Source organism: Zootoca vivipara, chromosome 15 (genome assembly GCF_963506605.1).
Source record: "Zootoca vivipara chromosome 15, rZooViv1.1, whole genome shotgun sequence".
Taxonomy (NCBI): Eukaryota; Metazoa; Chordata; class Lepidosauria; order Squamata; family Lacertidae; genus Zootoca; species Zootoca vivipara.
Genome location: NC_083290.1, coordinates 39,247,485 through 39,263,843, shown reverse-complemented (window position 1 = coordinate 39,263,843; position 16,359 = coordinate 39,247,485). Strand labels below are relative to the sequence as shown.

Genomic DNA, 16,359 nt, shown 5'->3' with positions numbered 1-16,359 from the left:
CCCGCCTCGCCTCCCCCGGTCCCGCTCCGCGAGGGGGCGGAGCTTCGCCAGGCAGGAGGGCGGCGCGTGGCTCCCGGGGCCGCACGAGCGGAGATGCGGCGGGTCCCCCGGGCGGGGCTGGCGCTGCTGCTGCTGGAAGTGGGGGTGCGCGCCGCGCTGCTGGGACTCTTCCTGTGAGTGGAAAAGCGGGCCGAGATTGGGGGGGGGGTCTCTGCGCCGCGTTCCCCGGGCGGGGTGGCGAGGAAGGCGTGCAAGGCGCGGGCCTGGCATCCCTGGGAAAGAGGATGAGGGGAAATCGCGCTCTCTCTCTCTCTCTCTGCCGCAATGCACGCAGCAGCAGTGAGCTTCCTTTTTAAAGCAACGCGGCGGTGCAGCAGAAGGCAATTCGCCCGGCTTTCCGTCAAGCTGGGCGATGCGCAAGAGAGGCGCCTCCCTCCGCCCTCCTGCGCCTAAGGATGTGAGAGCCAGGCCTGTCGGTGCCGTGTTTGGGACATGGGGTGGTATGCGATATGCGGGCCCCGGAGGACACCCTGGCACGTCTGGTCGTCGGTATCTGCCTTGTGCATATTGTGTGGCTCGCAGGAGCTGAAAAGAAAATCCACCGTGCCCCTTTGCGCCCCATAGATGTCTGCCCTGCTGCGCGGCGTGCATTGTATGGGCCAAGGGCCCCAGACGATGTCCTCCTTCATATCTAGGTCTACGTGCCTCTGGTGCAGGTTTCGTAACATAAGGGTCTGGAAAGACTAGAAACAGGAAGCTGGGCCACTGGTCCATCTTGCTCAGTTTGCCTACCCTGACTGGCAGCAGCTCCCCTGGGTTTCAGGCAGGAGTCTCTGGCTGGAGATGATGGGGATTGAACCTGGGACCTTCTGCCTTCAAGGTGGACACCATACTAGTATTCAGGAAAAGCCTCCTTATATCTACAACACACTCCTGGCTCTAACTCCTGCTGTGCTTGATACTTCCCCAGTGCATGGAAAATCAGAGGCTCTGTCTGACACACCCCTTTCCACATGGTTCCTCTGCAGTGGGTATAACACAGGGGTCTGCAGGAAGCAGCCTTATACTGAGTCAGACCATAGCTCGATTTAGCTTAGTGCAGGCACCCCCAAACTGCGACCCTCCAGATGTTTTGGCCTACAACTCCCATGATCCCTAGCTAACAGGACCAGTGGTCAGGAATGATGGGAATTGTAGTCCAAAACATCTGGAGGGCCGAAGTTTGGGGATGCCTGGCTTAGTGTTTCCTACCCTGACTGGCAACAACTCCCCAGGAAATGCCAGTGGCGAGCAGCTGATATGGCAAGACCTGCTGGCGGCACCTGGTCAGCTGACGTTCCCCCACTCCTTGCGTTGACACAATGAGAGGAGTAGCTGCTGCTATGTTTTGCCAGTGATGACGCTGCTTGTCTGACATTTGGACTGACAGGAGTCCAAGGCTGATGTGTTCTTTTTGGATTCAGCTCCAGAGAAGTAGGGGCAGGGCTGTTCTGCTTTGACTTGTAATGATGTTTAAATAATTCTGCTGCGTTCTCACAGCACAGGCTTTTACTGTAGGGAGAGGCCTGCCTGTTCAAGCAGCCCCATCTTCTCTCGAGCTAGGCTGTTGAAAATGAACCCCGTGTCCCTGTTGATCTCACAAATGCCTCGACTTTTAAAATCAATTTCTGATTCATGCCCACGGGAAAGGAGAGGGGAGTTGCTATTTTGCAGTGGAGCAGAGCAGACTCCGGGGGCTTTTCCTTGAGGCAGGACAAAGCACATGTTTTAACCCTCACATGACCCTCAAGCCTCTGGTCCAACACTATTTTACGTATTGAAACTCAATTTCAAAAACAGTGGGAGAGATTAAAAGTATCCCTTGTTGTTCGTTTCAGTTGTTTTAATTGGTTTTAAAATTGTATTTCTACATTGTTGTAGGACCTGGGACCTTATGGTGAAGCAGGCAATTATTATAATCATCATCATCATCATTGTTAATAGTCCTGTTGCAAAGAATATCCAAGATGAGCCCATGTTAACTTGGTTGATCTCATTGCATGCACCAATCTTAAGAGCAAAGGATTAGCCAGGGTGGGTGAGGAGAGAATAACATTTTCACATATACAAAATATTGCTCTTCGCTTAGAATAGGGATAGGTGAACTGTGACTCTCCTGTTGCTCTTTGACTACAGTGCCCATCATTCCTGACCATTGGCTGTGCTGGCTTAGAGGTGGTCAGAGTTGAACTCAGCAACTCTCCTCATTCCTGACTTGGAAAACACAAAATGCACGGCTTCTAGGGGAAATCATATAGACCCTATGCAACAAATAAGTAGCAAATAGGAATTTATCATGTGTGCATGTGCACACAGTCTTATCAGAATGCTGAACGGTCCAATGCTAGCTTGTAGGTTTTTGCACAATCAGGGATATCAAGCCTGCTCAAAATTCATTGCTTAGGATCGTAGCCACTCTCCCTGCCTTGAGAGGGCATCCTCTCTCCTCATTTATATGAGATAAATGCACCCTCCAGGCTGCTGAAACCTGTAGTTCATAACCTGCAGAAATCCAGCTCTAGAGCTTGCACAGGTTAAGCCCCTCTTATCAACCACTGTGTAGGGCAGAGGTGGGGCAGGGTCCCTTATATGTGTGTGCATACAGTGGGGAAAGCACGCCTTAAAATTTATCATTTGTTTATTTAATGGGCTTACACACTGACTTTTGTCACAGGTGACCTCAAAGCAGTATTTTTTAAAAAATCATTGATTCTAAAACTCAGAGCACAGTTAAGATAATGGTGAAACGTCGGCAATGTCAATATCAATACTAAAACCACGAGGCAGACTCAAGAGACTCAGAATCAGTTTTACCAAACCTGCAGCAAAACAAAAGGGCAGTGAACTCCCAACAAACTCATGGCTGTCCATGCCTAGAGGAGGAGGGTGTTCCGGGGCTGGGGCACCTCTGCCACGCTAGAGCCATTTGGTTTTTCCTCTCCTCCCTCTCCATACGCATCCTACCTGGATTGGCGTTCCATGAATCCAGTCCTCTGCGCGCAGGGAGCCAAATGGTCGTCAGCTCAGTGACTGGCTGCCTGTTCCTCATATGGCTGGAGCTCTTGTATTATTTGTGTTTATTTGGAATTTTGGTTGCTTTATGAAAACGATTTGAACTGATATTTCAAGTGATAACTGTAGACCGCTTTGAAAATGCCTGCTGGAAATGGTTGCATCATTCTTGTTGCTCAGATCTCCCTGTGATCAGATTGGGAGGAAACCCTTCTGCTTTTTCTTTAAAATCACCAACACGCAAGAGGTGTTCACACATTACATTCAAGGGGTGCACAGTCTGTGTGGGACAAGGGTTGTACACGTGAACAGGCGCACACTCTTTCACACACTTAACGCGTGCGTGGAGGCTGCTCATACCTGTGTTCAGCGTATTGTGCAAACGAGCCTTTAGTCCTTGGGTTGTGCTTCTTCTCTAGGTTCACTGAGCTGCTGCCTCCTTTCCAGCGAGTCATACAGCCAGAAGAAATGTGGCTCTATAAAAACCCCTATGTGGAGTCTGACCATGTACCCGCTAAGCCCATGTTTGTAAGTATTCAATCATTCATGCCAGCCGTCTTGGTGCAGTTTAGGCTGTGTTTGTAGTTATGTGTCCTTTGCAGGCAGATGCTGCTTCAGATTTGTCTCCAGTGTGGTACGTGAAGCACACATCTATGTAAGGGTTAGTCATTGGGATGCCCTCCAGATGTTGTGGGTTGCAATCCCTATCATCATCACCATCACCGTTTTATTAAATTTAATGATCATCACCAGAAGCTTTTCTGTTGGGAATTATAGGGACAGGACTACCTAAACCATGGGTAGGCAAACTAAGGCCCGGGGGAATAAGAAAAAGAAATCAAGGTAACAAACTTTTTTAAATAAAAGAATGGAAATGGTTTATTGAATATTTACAGATAAGATAAGAACGTTGGCAGGATTATTGTAATAACCTGTCATTCTCTAAGAGTATATACTGTATATTCCTGCGTATAAGACTACTTTTTAACCCAGGAAAATCTTCTCAAAAGTCGGGGGTCGTCTTATACGCAGGGTCGTATTTCTTATACGCCAGGAGTATATCCCAAACTCTATATTTTAACTGGAAAAGTTGGGGGTCGTCTTATACGCCCAATCATCTTATACGCCGGGATATACGGTATTTAAAGTAGATGAATAAATTAGCAAATTAAGTTAATTTGGATATGCAGAAGATGTTAAAAATACATTTAAGGAACTGCAGAAAGAGGGGTAAGGAAGTCAAGTTTTGAAATGTTAAAATGCTTGTAAAATTAGTGAAATGTATAAACCTGAAAAGCATAAATAATAATAAATTAATAACCATCACCATCCCTGTGCATTGGCCATGCTGACTGGGACTGATGGGAGTTTCTTTTGGTCCCCTTGGACATAGGATTACAGTCTTAATCTAGTTACAGGTAGGTAGCCGCGTTGGTCTGCCGTAGTCGAAACAAAATTAAAAAATTCCTTCCAGTAGCACCTTAGAGACCAACTAAGTTTGTCATTGGTATGAGCTTTCATGCACATGGCCCGAAATTAATCTAGGAACTCTTCCTAACTGGACTCGATGACGTACGAGGTCTTTTCCTCCCAAAGTCGCTTGATTACATCCCTGACCATTGGCCATGCTGCTTGTTGTGGATGGGAGATAGGTTCCAAAACACTTCCTGGAACCATGGGATTGTAGCATTGGGAGAGACCTCAGGGGTCATCCAGACCAACCCCCTGCAATGCAGGATCACAACTAAAGAATCCCTCTACTCCAAGGATCTCCTACAAGCTGGAGAGCCTTAAATACCTCAGTAATTTAGTTTCCATGTGCTGCTCTGGTTCACCAGAAGCGGCTTTGTCATGCTGGCCACATGACCTGGAAGCTGAACGCCAGCTCCCTTGGCCAATAACATGAAATGAGCGCCGCAACCCCAGAGTCGGTCACAACTGGACCTAATGGCCAGGGGTCCCTTTACCTAATTTAGTTAATACTGGATATCAACTATGATTGCAATGTGTAATTGATTAAAATGAACTGCTATCACTTGATTTATCAGGCAGCATAAATTTTAATATAGTACTTACAAAAATTGTGGGCGGCAAGCACCTTTTTCCTTGATAGGTTGTATCCAATGAAGATCTACCCAGAGCAGACCATGTGAACTTATTGAGCATAATTTAGGCCTGTCCATTCTTTTCAATGGGTCCGTTCTAATGCTGAATACAACCCTATAGTTTTGTTGTTGCTCTTGCAGCATGGCTGACTCTATTTCTTGTCTCTTCCCATCTCGTTCCAGTTCATTTCCTTTTTGTCTCCCCTGATCTTGATTCTCCTGGCCAAATTCTTCATGAACGCTGACCAAGAGGATACACGGGAAGCCTGCTTAGGTGAATACATCTTTGCACACCGCAGTTGAACTATGGGATTCGCTCCCACAAGATGTAGCGATGGCCACCAACTTGAACAGCTTTGAAAGGGGGGCTATACAAATTCACAGCGGATAAAGCTGTCTGTGGCTGCTAGTCACAAGGACCTTGTATTGCCCGCAGTGTCAAACCTAGGACTAGTTTCTGGGCCAGGAGAATGCTGCAGGGCTCATATCCTGCTTCATGAGTTCCCTTAGACATCTGGATGGGCAGAAATAGGATGCTAGATGTGAGGGGATCTTAGTCTGATTTAGCAAGTCTCCAGACCCACTTGTAAACTAATTCTAAGCTTTGAGTCCAACTTACCCCCTCCGCAGCAGAAAATGCAAGAATACATTAATGGACCGAAAGAAGGATCATGTATAAACTTAGAACTGATTCGAATGTTCAGATAAACCATCCAGTACTCATCTTTTCTAGCTTTCTGGCTGGGGTGCTAAGACACTGGAATAACTTGCAAGACCAGTTTCTTTTTTAATGTTGCAAAATAAAATATTCCTTTATTTCTACAGAGTACAGTTCAACCACTATTAAACATATTGAGCTTCTTGGGTGGGATTCATCTTACCAGCCCCATCACTGGAAGCCTTGAGCTAAAACTTGTGCAGTGGGGCTTCCCCTCCCACCCCCATCCATTCCCACCCCCCTCTGACAAACTGCAATGCTTGTGCAGATGGAATGATGGGAAGAGCATGGCTTTGAATTCCACGATTGTGTTTTACCTTTGCAATTATTCTCCCCCTTAAGACAGCCCTCTTGCCACAACATTTCTGACAAAGAGCCTGCCTAGGGTTGAATCAGTAAAGATGATGAAAACGATGGGTTCTGCGCTCTTTTTTCTTCCAGCTGCCAGCCTGGCCCTTACCCTGAATGGTGTCTTTACCAATGCTGTGAAGCTGGCTGTGGGCAGGTGAGATCCTGTTTCTCTCTCTCTCTCTGTGTTTTTTCTAGTCCTTTCTGTAGAGAGTGTATTTTTGCATTTTGACTGCCGGTTGCAGAAGGTTGGATCGGGTTGTTTGTGATGCAGAATGAGATTGCATAAATATCCTGAGTGGCAGAGTGGAGAGTAACATTTCAGACTCCAGTGGGTTTGTCTCTGCCATTTTTGAACGCCCACCCGAAATGTGGAATAGTTCCCCAGTGCTAGAGAACATGGCACAATTTATGTATTTATCTTTTCATTAAAACTCTTTCTGCACATATATACACAGTATATAATGCCATCTTTCATTATGAGAAGTGGTACCATAGTGGTCCATATTGAGCAGAAAGCTTGCAGCACAGCACAAGGCCTGTTCTGCTAGTTTTCTACTAGCAGGGACATTCCCACCACCACCAATTCCATAGGGGAGTATTAAAAGGGGGGGGGGTGTTGTATCCAACTAATTTCTACCCAGACTATAGAATCAGAGAATTGTAGAGTTGGAAAGGACCCTCTAGTCCAAACCCCTGCAATGCAGAAATTCTTTCCACGGCTATCCCTGGGTGGGCCCGAACCTCAAACCTTCTGGTTTGCAGCCAGACACATTGAGTAGGCCTATTGAAATGGATAGACAGGCCAACTTAGTTCCAACTCTGGATTTAGATGGGTCTACTCTGAGTAGAAATTAGTTGAATGTGACCCAATGGGTCTACTCTGACTACATGGCTGACATTGGATACAATCCATGATTTTCCTCCACCACTGATCTGGAATCTTAACAATCCAGCAAGCCACCTCGGGATTCTGCTATCACTTGTCACCTAGTTCTGCTCTATGGGTAAGCCAGGCAGATTGTTTCCTAGTAAACGTGGCTCCTGAAATCCCATTTGCCTTCTATTCTTTCATCGTTCTTTCTTAGCTGCTTCTAGGCTACTGCCTGGAGACTAGAGAATGAAAAGGCAGGGCTGGGGGTGCGGACTGGGCAGGGGTCTCCTAGACGTTGCTGGACTCCAGCTCTCATCCTCTCTCAGCATGGTCCATGCTGGCTGGAGGTGATAGGAGTTGGGATTTGGCATTTAAGTCCTCTGCTGCTGCCTTCTCCAGAGCCATTTTCAGCCAAGCAAAGGCCGTTACTTGCAAGACGCCAGGATGGGTTATGGAAGGACCAGTAGTTGTGGAGTGTGCAAGGGGAGCTGCATGGTCAGGTTGTGGAACACAGCGTTAGATTTCGCCTTCCTCTCCACAGTTATCGTTTTGCGTCTCTTCCTCACTCCAGGCCTCGACCGGATTTCTTCTACCGCTGCTTCCCAGATGGCCGGGAAACCCTTCAGCTGCTGTGCACGGGGGACGCTCAAATAGTGACCGAGGGGCGCAAGAGCTTCCCCAGTGGACATTCCTCTTGTGAGTGTGCAAGCTGTCTCGTTTGGGGGATGCAGCCGGGGATGGGAAGCACCAGATGGGGAGATGGGATGAATCCAGGGTGAGTTCAAGTCAGCCATGCACAGATCTCTCCAGGGAGCATCTGCAGAGAGACTTTTTGGTGGCTACATCCACATGATACACTTACAGCATTATAAATCCCCATGACGGCTCCTCTGCCCCATCTCCACCCTTGCATCGTGATCTCTAAAGACTACTCCTAGGTCACGTAGGTCCAGTCTCCAACCCTCCACCCACACAATACCCAAATACTGCTGCTTCGCCTGATCTCCACACACACACACCCCAATGCAATGTCCAGAATCTGCTCTGTTGTCTGCTCCTTTGCCCAATCTCCACCCCGCAAACCCCAAGGAATGCTCCTTTGCTTGATGTCCACCCCCACCCCATAGAACATGCTTATTAAAATACAGGCCTCAGTTTCCCCTTCCACTATTCTCTGTCCTTATTCCTCTCGCTGCCCTCATCCACCCCTTTCTCCCTTCTCTGCAACTGGAACAACTTAACCGTCTCCCTCGCTGACAGGGAACTCTCAGCTGACCAGAACCTGCAGCCAATCTCCTGTCTCCTGCCATCCAGACCAATATACCTGATCCAGGCCCTGCCTAGTAAAAACTTTAAGTGATCACGTTTCCTCTGTTAGAACCTGTCAACACAGCCCTTTGCAGTCACAGAATGTTTCTTCCTTCAAAACATGGAACAAAACAAACCATATATAGAGAATTTCTCCACAGACTCTAACTCCCATCGTGCTTGACCATTGGTCATGCTAACGAGCTGCTGGGAATTGGTCTCCCTGTTAGGGACTATTAGTTCCTCAGGTGTCTATGAATCTGTCGCTAATGTTAGCAGGGTCTGTTTGCCCTGCTGGGTCTTGCAGTGATCATTCCTCTCTTCCAGTTGCCTTTGCCGGCCTCGCCTTTGGCTCGTTCTACATCGCAGGGAAGCTCCACTGCTTTGCGCCTGGCGGGCGTGGGCAGTCCTGGCGCCTCTGTGCCTTCTTGGCGCCCCTCTTTGTGGCGATGCTCATTGCTTTATCCCGCACCTGTGATTACAAGCATCACTGGCAAGGTGAGTGAGACGTTGATGGAGAAGCGAGGCACATGCCACGAAGATAGCAAGTGGCTGTCTTCCTGTGGCTAGCCTGTGATGTTGCTTGACTACAATTCCCATCAGCCGTAGCCAACACGGGCAGTAGTCAAGGAGGATGGGAGTAATAGTCCAGCAACCCCTGGAAGGCTTCAGGATCCCCAACCCTGGAGTAATGGGTGGAGGTTGGCTGTACTCCCTACTTAAGTGCATGCCTGCGTCCAAGCCAGGGTTTGGATCAGGATCGAGGGCTGAATCCCCTTCTGCCCATTACAGGATTTTTACTCTGCATATTCCTCTGGGAAAAAACAGCTAATAGATATGAGGAATCCCTTGGTCCCTGCCTTCAGGCTTACCCATCAGCACACAGGGAAAAGTGATTGGGAGGGAGGAGGTGAGAAGCAAACTATGGCACTGGTCCTTAGAGCAGCAACCACTTGCTCTTGCCACTGCTAGACTTCTGGGTTTTCCCTTCTGGCACCCAGTTAGATGAGCTGCATATCTGAGCAAGCATGATGCCATCTTGTATTTTTAACATCCACTCATTTGGAGAGGGAGCATAGGGCAGTGGCAGAGCACATGGCTTTGTATGCAGAACGTTCCCTGTTCAGTCACTGGTATTTCCAGTTTAAAAGGCAGGTAGCAGGTGATAGGAGTGACCTCTCTCCGCTTGAAGCCTTGTAGAGCTTCTGCCAGTCAGAGTCAACAATTCTGGGTTAGATGAACAAATGGTCCGAACTTCCCCTATGAGGAAGGAAGAACATTGCTTTGCATGCAGAGGGTCCCAGGTTCCACCGCGGGCAATGGAGAGGGAATGTCCGGTCTGAAACTCTGGAAAGCCACTGCCAGTCAGGGTCAGGAATACTGAGCTAGATGGACCAGGAGTCTAACTTCGAATGAGGCAATTTCCTACTCTGCTCCCTACATATGGAGAGGATAGGAGCAGAGTTCTGTGCTGTTGCTAGCCAGCCCCAAGTTGAAACAATCTTTGTATTCTCTCCTCTTTGTGTTTTCTTCCCAAGATGTGCTGGTCGGTTCAGGAATGGGCCTCGCATTTGCCTACCTGTGCTACAGACAGCATTACCCTCCTCTGACTGATCCCGAGTGCCATCAGCCACTGCAGCGCAAATCCAGGTTCTCTGCCCCAGAAAGACAAAAGCTGACGGTCTCTGGTTTCAGCCTTGATGTATAAAGACCTCAGGATCCCCGCTTGCATGTCCTGGGTGCTGGAAAAGGAGGGAGGCCACAGCCTTCTATGTTACTTTGTGCCTGGAAGAGGAGTGCGGTTGGATCACACCATGCCGGCAGTCCAGTTGGGGCTTTGGGATCTGCTCTGGCCTTCCAATCTGTTTGCACAGGGACCTAGGGAACAGTGCTGGACATTGCATGGCAATTCTGGAGGCAATTCTCTCCAACTTGACAGCAGGCCCTTCGCAGCTGGCCCATTTCCAGCCCCGCCCATGCCACTCTTAGTAATGCAGTTGCCCTAAGCCAAAAGGCAATCTGGTCCGGTCCTTTGCTGTAAGGCAAAACCATCACCTGCAGCTCGCCTCCACACAGATCATCAGAGCTCCGTCCCAGCCAGGGTGTCTCTCCTACATGAACACCACTCCCTTAAACATGACCCAGGTTTTATTGACCAGAAGAGTGGGACACCCTCAGTCCCATTTATTCTGAATGGAGGAGAGCTGCTGAGAGCTTCTCTCTGTGGAAGGTTGTTGTGGTGCCTGGCATAGATGCCTTTCCCCCCTCATGGCTGAAAGAAGGCACGCCAACACAATTTTGGGGTCTTGTCCCTTTCTCTGCCCTTTTGTGTTGTACCACGCCCAGTGACAACCCTATTGGGACTAGAGTTGATGGCACATTGTAAAAATTTCAGATGAGCCCACTGGGCCCTGAAAGTTTGGTGACCTCTTCTTTATCTTCTTTAGCATAGACAGGGTCCCTGATCGGTTTTCTGCCCTTTCAGCTACCTCCAGGCCTTCTTCGTTCAACCTGTACATTCCCCCCACAGGTCGGCTGGCTTTTTTGTTCAGAAACCTAGCAAGCCTAAAAGTGTGTGGTAGCGGAAGCATTTGTGGATCTGAGCCCACTTCCTCCATCAGATGCATGAAATGTTACCCTTGGCTGGTGGGGTGTATGGTTCTCGGGGAAGCGGCATGCAGCTTAGTTGGAGAGCATATTCGTTGCATGCAGAAGGTGCCAGGATCAACTCCTAGTGTCTCCAGGTGCAGCTGGGAAACAGCACCTGCCTGAAACCCTGGGAAGCCACTGCAGGTCAGTGAAGACAAGACTATGCTAGAGGGACCCAATGATCTGACTTGGTATAAGGCAGCTTCCTTTGTTTCTATAGTCCTCTCTCATATATACATATGAGAGCCTGTCAGTTGAACCTCGAGCATGTCTACTTAGAAGTAAGTCCCTCCCAGTTCACAGGTGTTTACCCACCAGTGAGTGTCTTTAGGATTGCAGTTGAGAGCAGAGCAAGAAAATTTTGGGGCAAAGTTGCAGCTAATGCATGTTATGATGCAATGGACTAATGAATGAAAGTTCTTGCCATGATGCATTTGATACCATTTTTGGTACCAGAGGACTCTCTCTGCTTTTGTTTGCTGCAGCAGATAAGCCCAGTTTGCCCCTCTGCCACTCAGAAGTATCTTCTCCTTTGACCTCCTGCAAAAGCAGGTTCTGTGCTGTGCAGACCAGCTTTTCCTTGGCTGGATTTAACTTTGTGCATATTCCAGAGGATGGGTGCACAGAGATGCAGCTTGGCGCCCTGAGAACTGAAGCTTCTATTCTGAAAAAGGCAGTTGTGTCCCTAGAGCTAGGGGAAAAAGCATAGAAGCTTTTTATCTGTTGTCCACTTAGAAAATCAAACAGTGCCCCATGTAGCCTTTAGGTGGGCAGGGCTTCAATATATTCCTCATTTTAGACAGGTGGGGAACTTGTAGCTCTTCAGATGTTGGACTACATTGGCCACTATTCCTGACCATTCAGCATTCTGGCCAGGGCAGAGGAGATTCCAGCAACATCTGGAGGTGCCACAGACTCCCCATTCCTGCTATAGGCTGTAACTAAGTGTTTCCCCACCCTCACTGCACATACATCCTGGTTTTGCACATTTCCTTCCCTTGATCCCAGCCCTGAAAAATCTAGACTATGAAAACCTGAGTCTTAGCAACATTAACTTATTATATAGAATGTGGGTAATTTATTCTAAATGTCAAATGTGCACTTTTTCAGTGTTGAGTCAATCCTGCTTTTATCAGGTCATTGCAGACTATGGACTCCAGGCTTGTAGTGATGTATGGAACTTTACTGTGAGAAAATCATGTTCTTTATCTGTTAATGTTTTGTTATCTTCCTAGTAGCATATCTTGATTTCAACAAGATTCCCCATGATATTCTTGTTGACGGATTGGTAAAATGTGGGCTAGATGATGCTAGTGTTGGGTGGATTTGTAGCTGCCTGACAGACTGTACCCAAAGGGTGCCCATCAATGACTCCTCGTTCATCTGGAAAGAAGTGATGTGTGGGGTTCTGTCCTGTTCTGTTATTTGACACCTTTATCAATGAGTTGGACAAAGGACTGTAGGGGATCTTTATCAGATTTGCAGGGGACAGAGCTGAATGTAAAGTTCTGCATTAGTTAGGAGGAATAAGGCACTCGTATACAAGATGGGTGATGCCTGGTAAAAATGCAAAAGATTCAGGGATTTTAGTAGACCAGAAACTAAATGTGATCCCACAGTGTTGTGCAGTATCTAAAAAGGCTAATACAGTAGTACCTCCGGTTACGTAACCCTCTGGTTATGTAAACTTCGGGATGCAAAAACTGCAAACCCAGAAGCATTTGATGGGGTTTCGCCATGCGCGCATGCGCAGAAGCAGTCCTCAGGTTGCAGAAGCTGCGGGATCCAACCGGACCTCTGGAATGGATCCTGTCTGCAACCGGAGGTAAAGGTAAAGGTAAAGGGACCCCTGACTGTTAGGTCCAGTCACGGGCGACTCTGGGGTTGTGGCGCTCATCTCACTTTATTGGCTGAGGGAGCCGGCATACAGCTTCCGGGTCACGTGGCCAGCATGACTAAGCCGCTTCTGGCGAACCAGAGCAGTGCATGGAAACGCCGTTTACCTTCCCGCCAGAGCGGTACCTATTTATGTACTTGCACTTTGACATGCTTTTGAACTGCTAGGTTGGCAGGAGCAGGGACCGAGCAATGGGAGCACACCCCATCGCAGGGATTCGAACCACCAACCTTCTGATCAGCAAGCCCTAGGCTCTGTGGTTTAGACCACAGTGCCACCCGCGTTGCAACCAGAGGTACCGCTGTACAATTCTGTTGCATCAACAGAAAGCTAATATCCAGATTTCCGGAAGTAATAGTCTGATTTGCTCATATGTCTGCTAGGGTACTGTGTCCAGTTCTGGGGTTTAACAAGGATATTGTTGAGCTGGACCATGTTCAAAGCAAGGTGACAAAGATGTCTTGGATATCAAGTCCTCTGAGAAAGGGGTGAAGAAGTTGAGTATATTTTCCCTACTCTCTGGACAATATTATTAAGAGGCAATATGAGAGCCATTAATAAACACTTGAAGGGCCATCTCATAGAACAAGGGAGGAGAGTCCTCTGACCCTCCAGGTGTTAACTGAACTACAGCTTCCATCATCCCTGGTAATTGGCTGTGCTTCCTAGGGCTGATGGAAGTTGTAGTTAAGCAAGCAACATTGGGAGAGCCAAAACCTCCCCACTCCTGACGTAGAAGATAGTATGTGTTTGCTTACTTTTTCTCCAAAGGGTTGGCCCTGAACCAACGGGCTCAAATTCTCAGAAGGGTTTTTGACCAGCTAGCACAGGCATCCCCAAACTGCAGCCATCCAGATGTTTTGGCCTACAACTCCCATGATCCCTAGCTAACAGGACCAATGGTCGGGGAAGATGGGAATTGTAGTCCAAAACGTCTGGAGGGCCGAAGTTTGGGGATGTCTGAGCTAGCAGGAAGAACTTCTTGATGTTACAAGCTGCTTGGCAGTGGAACAAACTATCTCAGAAAGTGGTGGGCTCTCATCCATAAGAGGTTGTCCAGCAGAGGTTGGGTAGCTCCCTGGGATGGATATTGTTGCACCATAGATGATAATTGAGGGCCTAGCCAACTCTATGTGTTATAGCCAATTACGTTCTGTTTAGAGTAGACCCACAGAAATAAATGTCCTAAGTTAATCATGCCCGTTAACTTCAGTGAGTCTACTCTTAAGTAGGACTAGGATTGACTACAACCTGACTCTAGACCTTAGCAGGTTGCAAAAAATGAAACCCATTGACCCATTATAGTAGACTTTCGCAAAGAAATGCCCCAAAATGACTACCTCTCAAATAAATCATTAACCTGTTCGCCAACAGTTGCATGTATACAACCTGCTGCTCTCTGCATCAGGATTTGTGGAAACTGGGGCACAAAGCCAACAGTGGAATTGCAAAAGACTTAACAAGCTGTCTCAAGGCTACTGTTTAAAATCAACGAGCTTAAGAGGCGAAACTCAGGAGATGTGCAGTTGCTGTGAGCTCCCAAATTCCCCCTCTGCAGCTTCCACCATTTGCAAGGTGGTTTTGGTGAGGGCTGTGATGAGGTCTCTGCTGCAAGGTCTCACTCTCAGACTTTTGCTTCCTCTTTGAAACCGTCTTGCACGACAGCAGCTCTTAGGTGGCCAGCTGTCTACTTTGCATGTGCATGCACCATCATGCTGGTGTTCTTTCCCTTCCGTGGAGTTCACGGGGAGCTGTATATTGTTGTAGACTTAACTGCTTATGACCCCTGCTCTCAGTGCTGGAGCTCGTCCTTCAAAGACGCACTGGCCTTCAACCATGTCCACGGCATTTGTTGGTTGGTGCCTGTGCTAGGATTCAGCCGTTGTTAAGTTGGTGTGCTTGGGACAGAGCCAGAAGTTTCTTAATGCTGAGAGCAGATGGCGGTACCGTGACCACAGGCTGGTTCATCTGTTTCTCTGGGATTTGGGACCTTAAATCTGGAGAGGTTTCCAAATAGGTGTTTTTCTTTCAGGGGACTTGGTATGGCGTGGGGGAAACACCAGCAGCATAAACTGCCCTTTCTGCAGGGTGGGCATCCCTCTGAGTGCCCCCATAGAAGGGGTGAGGGAGAGGTGATTAGCACAAGGCTTCCCTCCCTCTCTACAGAAGTTGTTCCACAAGCAGAATGTCACCTTGCTGCTCTTTGTCGTACTGGATGTGCCACGTTGTCTTTCTGCTTGTTGTCACCCAAATAAAATGGTCCTCGCATACCCCTAAATAGGATAGCAGAAGGCCATAACTGGCATTTACCTACATCAGGAGCGGCAGGCTCCCAATGTCAATTGCCCTTTCTGGCTGAGGCTGGTGGGAGCCCAACTACAGCAGGGCTGGCTGCCCAGATGTTGTCGAACTCTGAAACAGAAGTCCTTCTGTTTCAAGTGTATTTGAAGAAGTGTGCATGCACACGAAAGCTCATACCAAAATAAAAACCAAGTTGGTCTTTAAGGTGCTACTGAAAGACTATTTAAGGCAGGAATAGCCAACGGTTTGCTCTCATGATGTTGCAGGACTGCAACTTTCATCATCCTTGACCTGTTGCTCAGGCTGGCTTAGGCCGATGGGTGTTCTAGCCCAACAACTATAGGAGGCAAGCACACAAACTACTTCTGGTTTAAGCAAGGTAACAGTGGCAGGGAGATGGTGGTATTTCTGTGCAAAATGGGAACTATGCACACACATAACATAGGCTAGCACATCAGTTGTCAGCTTGTGGTTTGGCACCCAAAACTGGGTCATGGGCTAATGAAGGGGACACAGTCTTCATTTTATCTTAAACCTCTTTTTAAGAGCAAAGAGACAAGCAAAAAGGCAGAACACCAAGAGAGAGAAGGGGGAGAGAAGGCAGGCATATATCTAGCTAATAAATAAGAAGTTTCATCCAGCTGTTGGAGGTTAAAGGGAGGCCCCAGAACTAAAAATGTTGAGGGACACAGCGAAGGAAAAAAGAAAACTTGTGTCTCTAATGAAAGCAGTTGTGGTATTTTTGAAAGGTGATGAGTAATATTAAAATAATAAAAGAAAGTCTGGTTCAATCAGCCTCCTGTTTCCAACAGTCAGTCTTGGGTGACCTTGAGCCAGCCACTAGCAGCCTAACCTACCTCAAAGGGTGGTTGTGAGGTTAAAATCAGCCGGGATCATGTAAGCTCCTAGGAGGTAGAATAAAAAATTGATAAAAGGGGGAGGGGAGCAGAACGAAATAGTGGCCAAGCAGATGTCTCAGGAATACGCAAAACAATTTATAATGAATGGTGAGGTTTCCTCTGTTTACCCACGTGGGAATCTCAAGGTTTTGCTCCCCTGTCATAGTTAAACCACTATCATTCCTGGTATGGGGCATTTTCGGGCAGTT

General features: G+C 47.9%; 1 protein-coding gene across 1 annotated transcript; it reads left to right on the top strand.

Annotated features, from left to right (window-relative positions):
• Positions 1 to 78: 78 nt before the first annotated feature.
• On the top strand, positions 79 to 15,700 carry PLPP5 (phospholipid phosphatase 5). Its single transcript, XM_035140142.2, has 7 exons — positions 79 to 173; positions 3,471 to 3,579; positions 5,340 to 5,430; positions 6,316 to 6,379; positions 7,668 to 7,792; positions 8,732 to 8,902; positions 9,943 to 15,700. Exons 1-7 carry the CDS (start codon positions 94 to 96, stop codon positions 10,110 to 10,112), a joined length of 810 nt encoding a protein of 269 aa, XP_034996033.1. The 5' UTR covers positions 79 to 93; the 3' UTR covers positions 10,113 to 15,700.
• Positions 15,701 to 16,359: the final 659 nt, after the last annotated feature.

Bases quoted from the DNA above. Each gene is read 5' to 3' on its own strand.
- PLPP5 (XM_035140142.2), top strand. From the start codon at position 94: ATGCGGCGGGTCCCCCGGGCGGGGCTGGCGCTGCTGCTGCTGGAAGTG. The intron at 174-3,470 runs GTGAGTGGAAAA...CTTCTTCTCTAG, and splicing joins GCGCTGCTGGGACTCTTCCT to GTTCACTGAGCTGCTGCCTC. The intron at 3,580-5,339 runs GTAAGTATTCAA...ATCTCGTTCCAG, and splicing joins TACCCGCTAAGCCCATGTTT to TTCATTTCCTTTTTGTCTCC.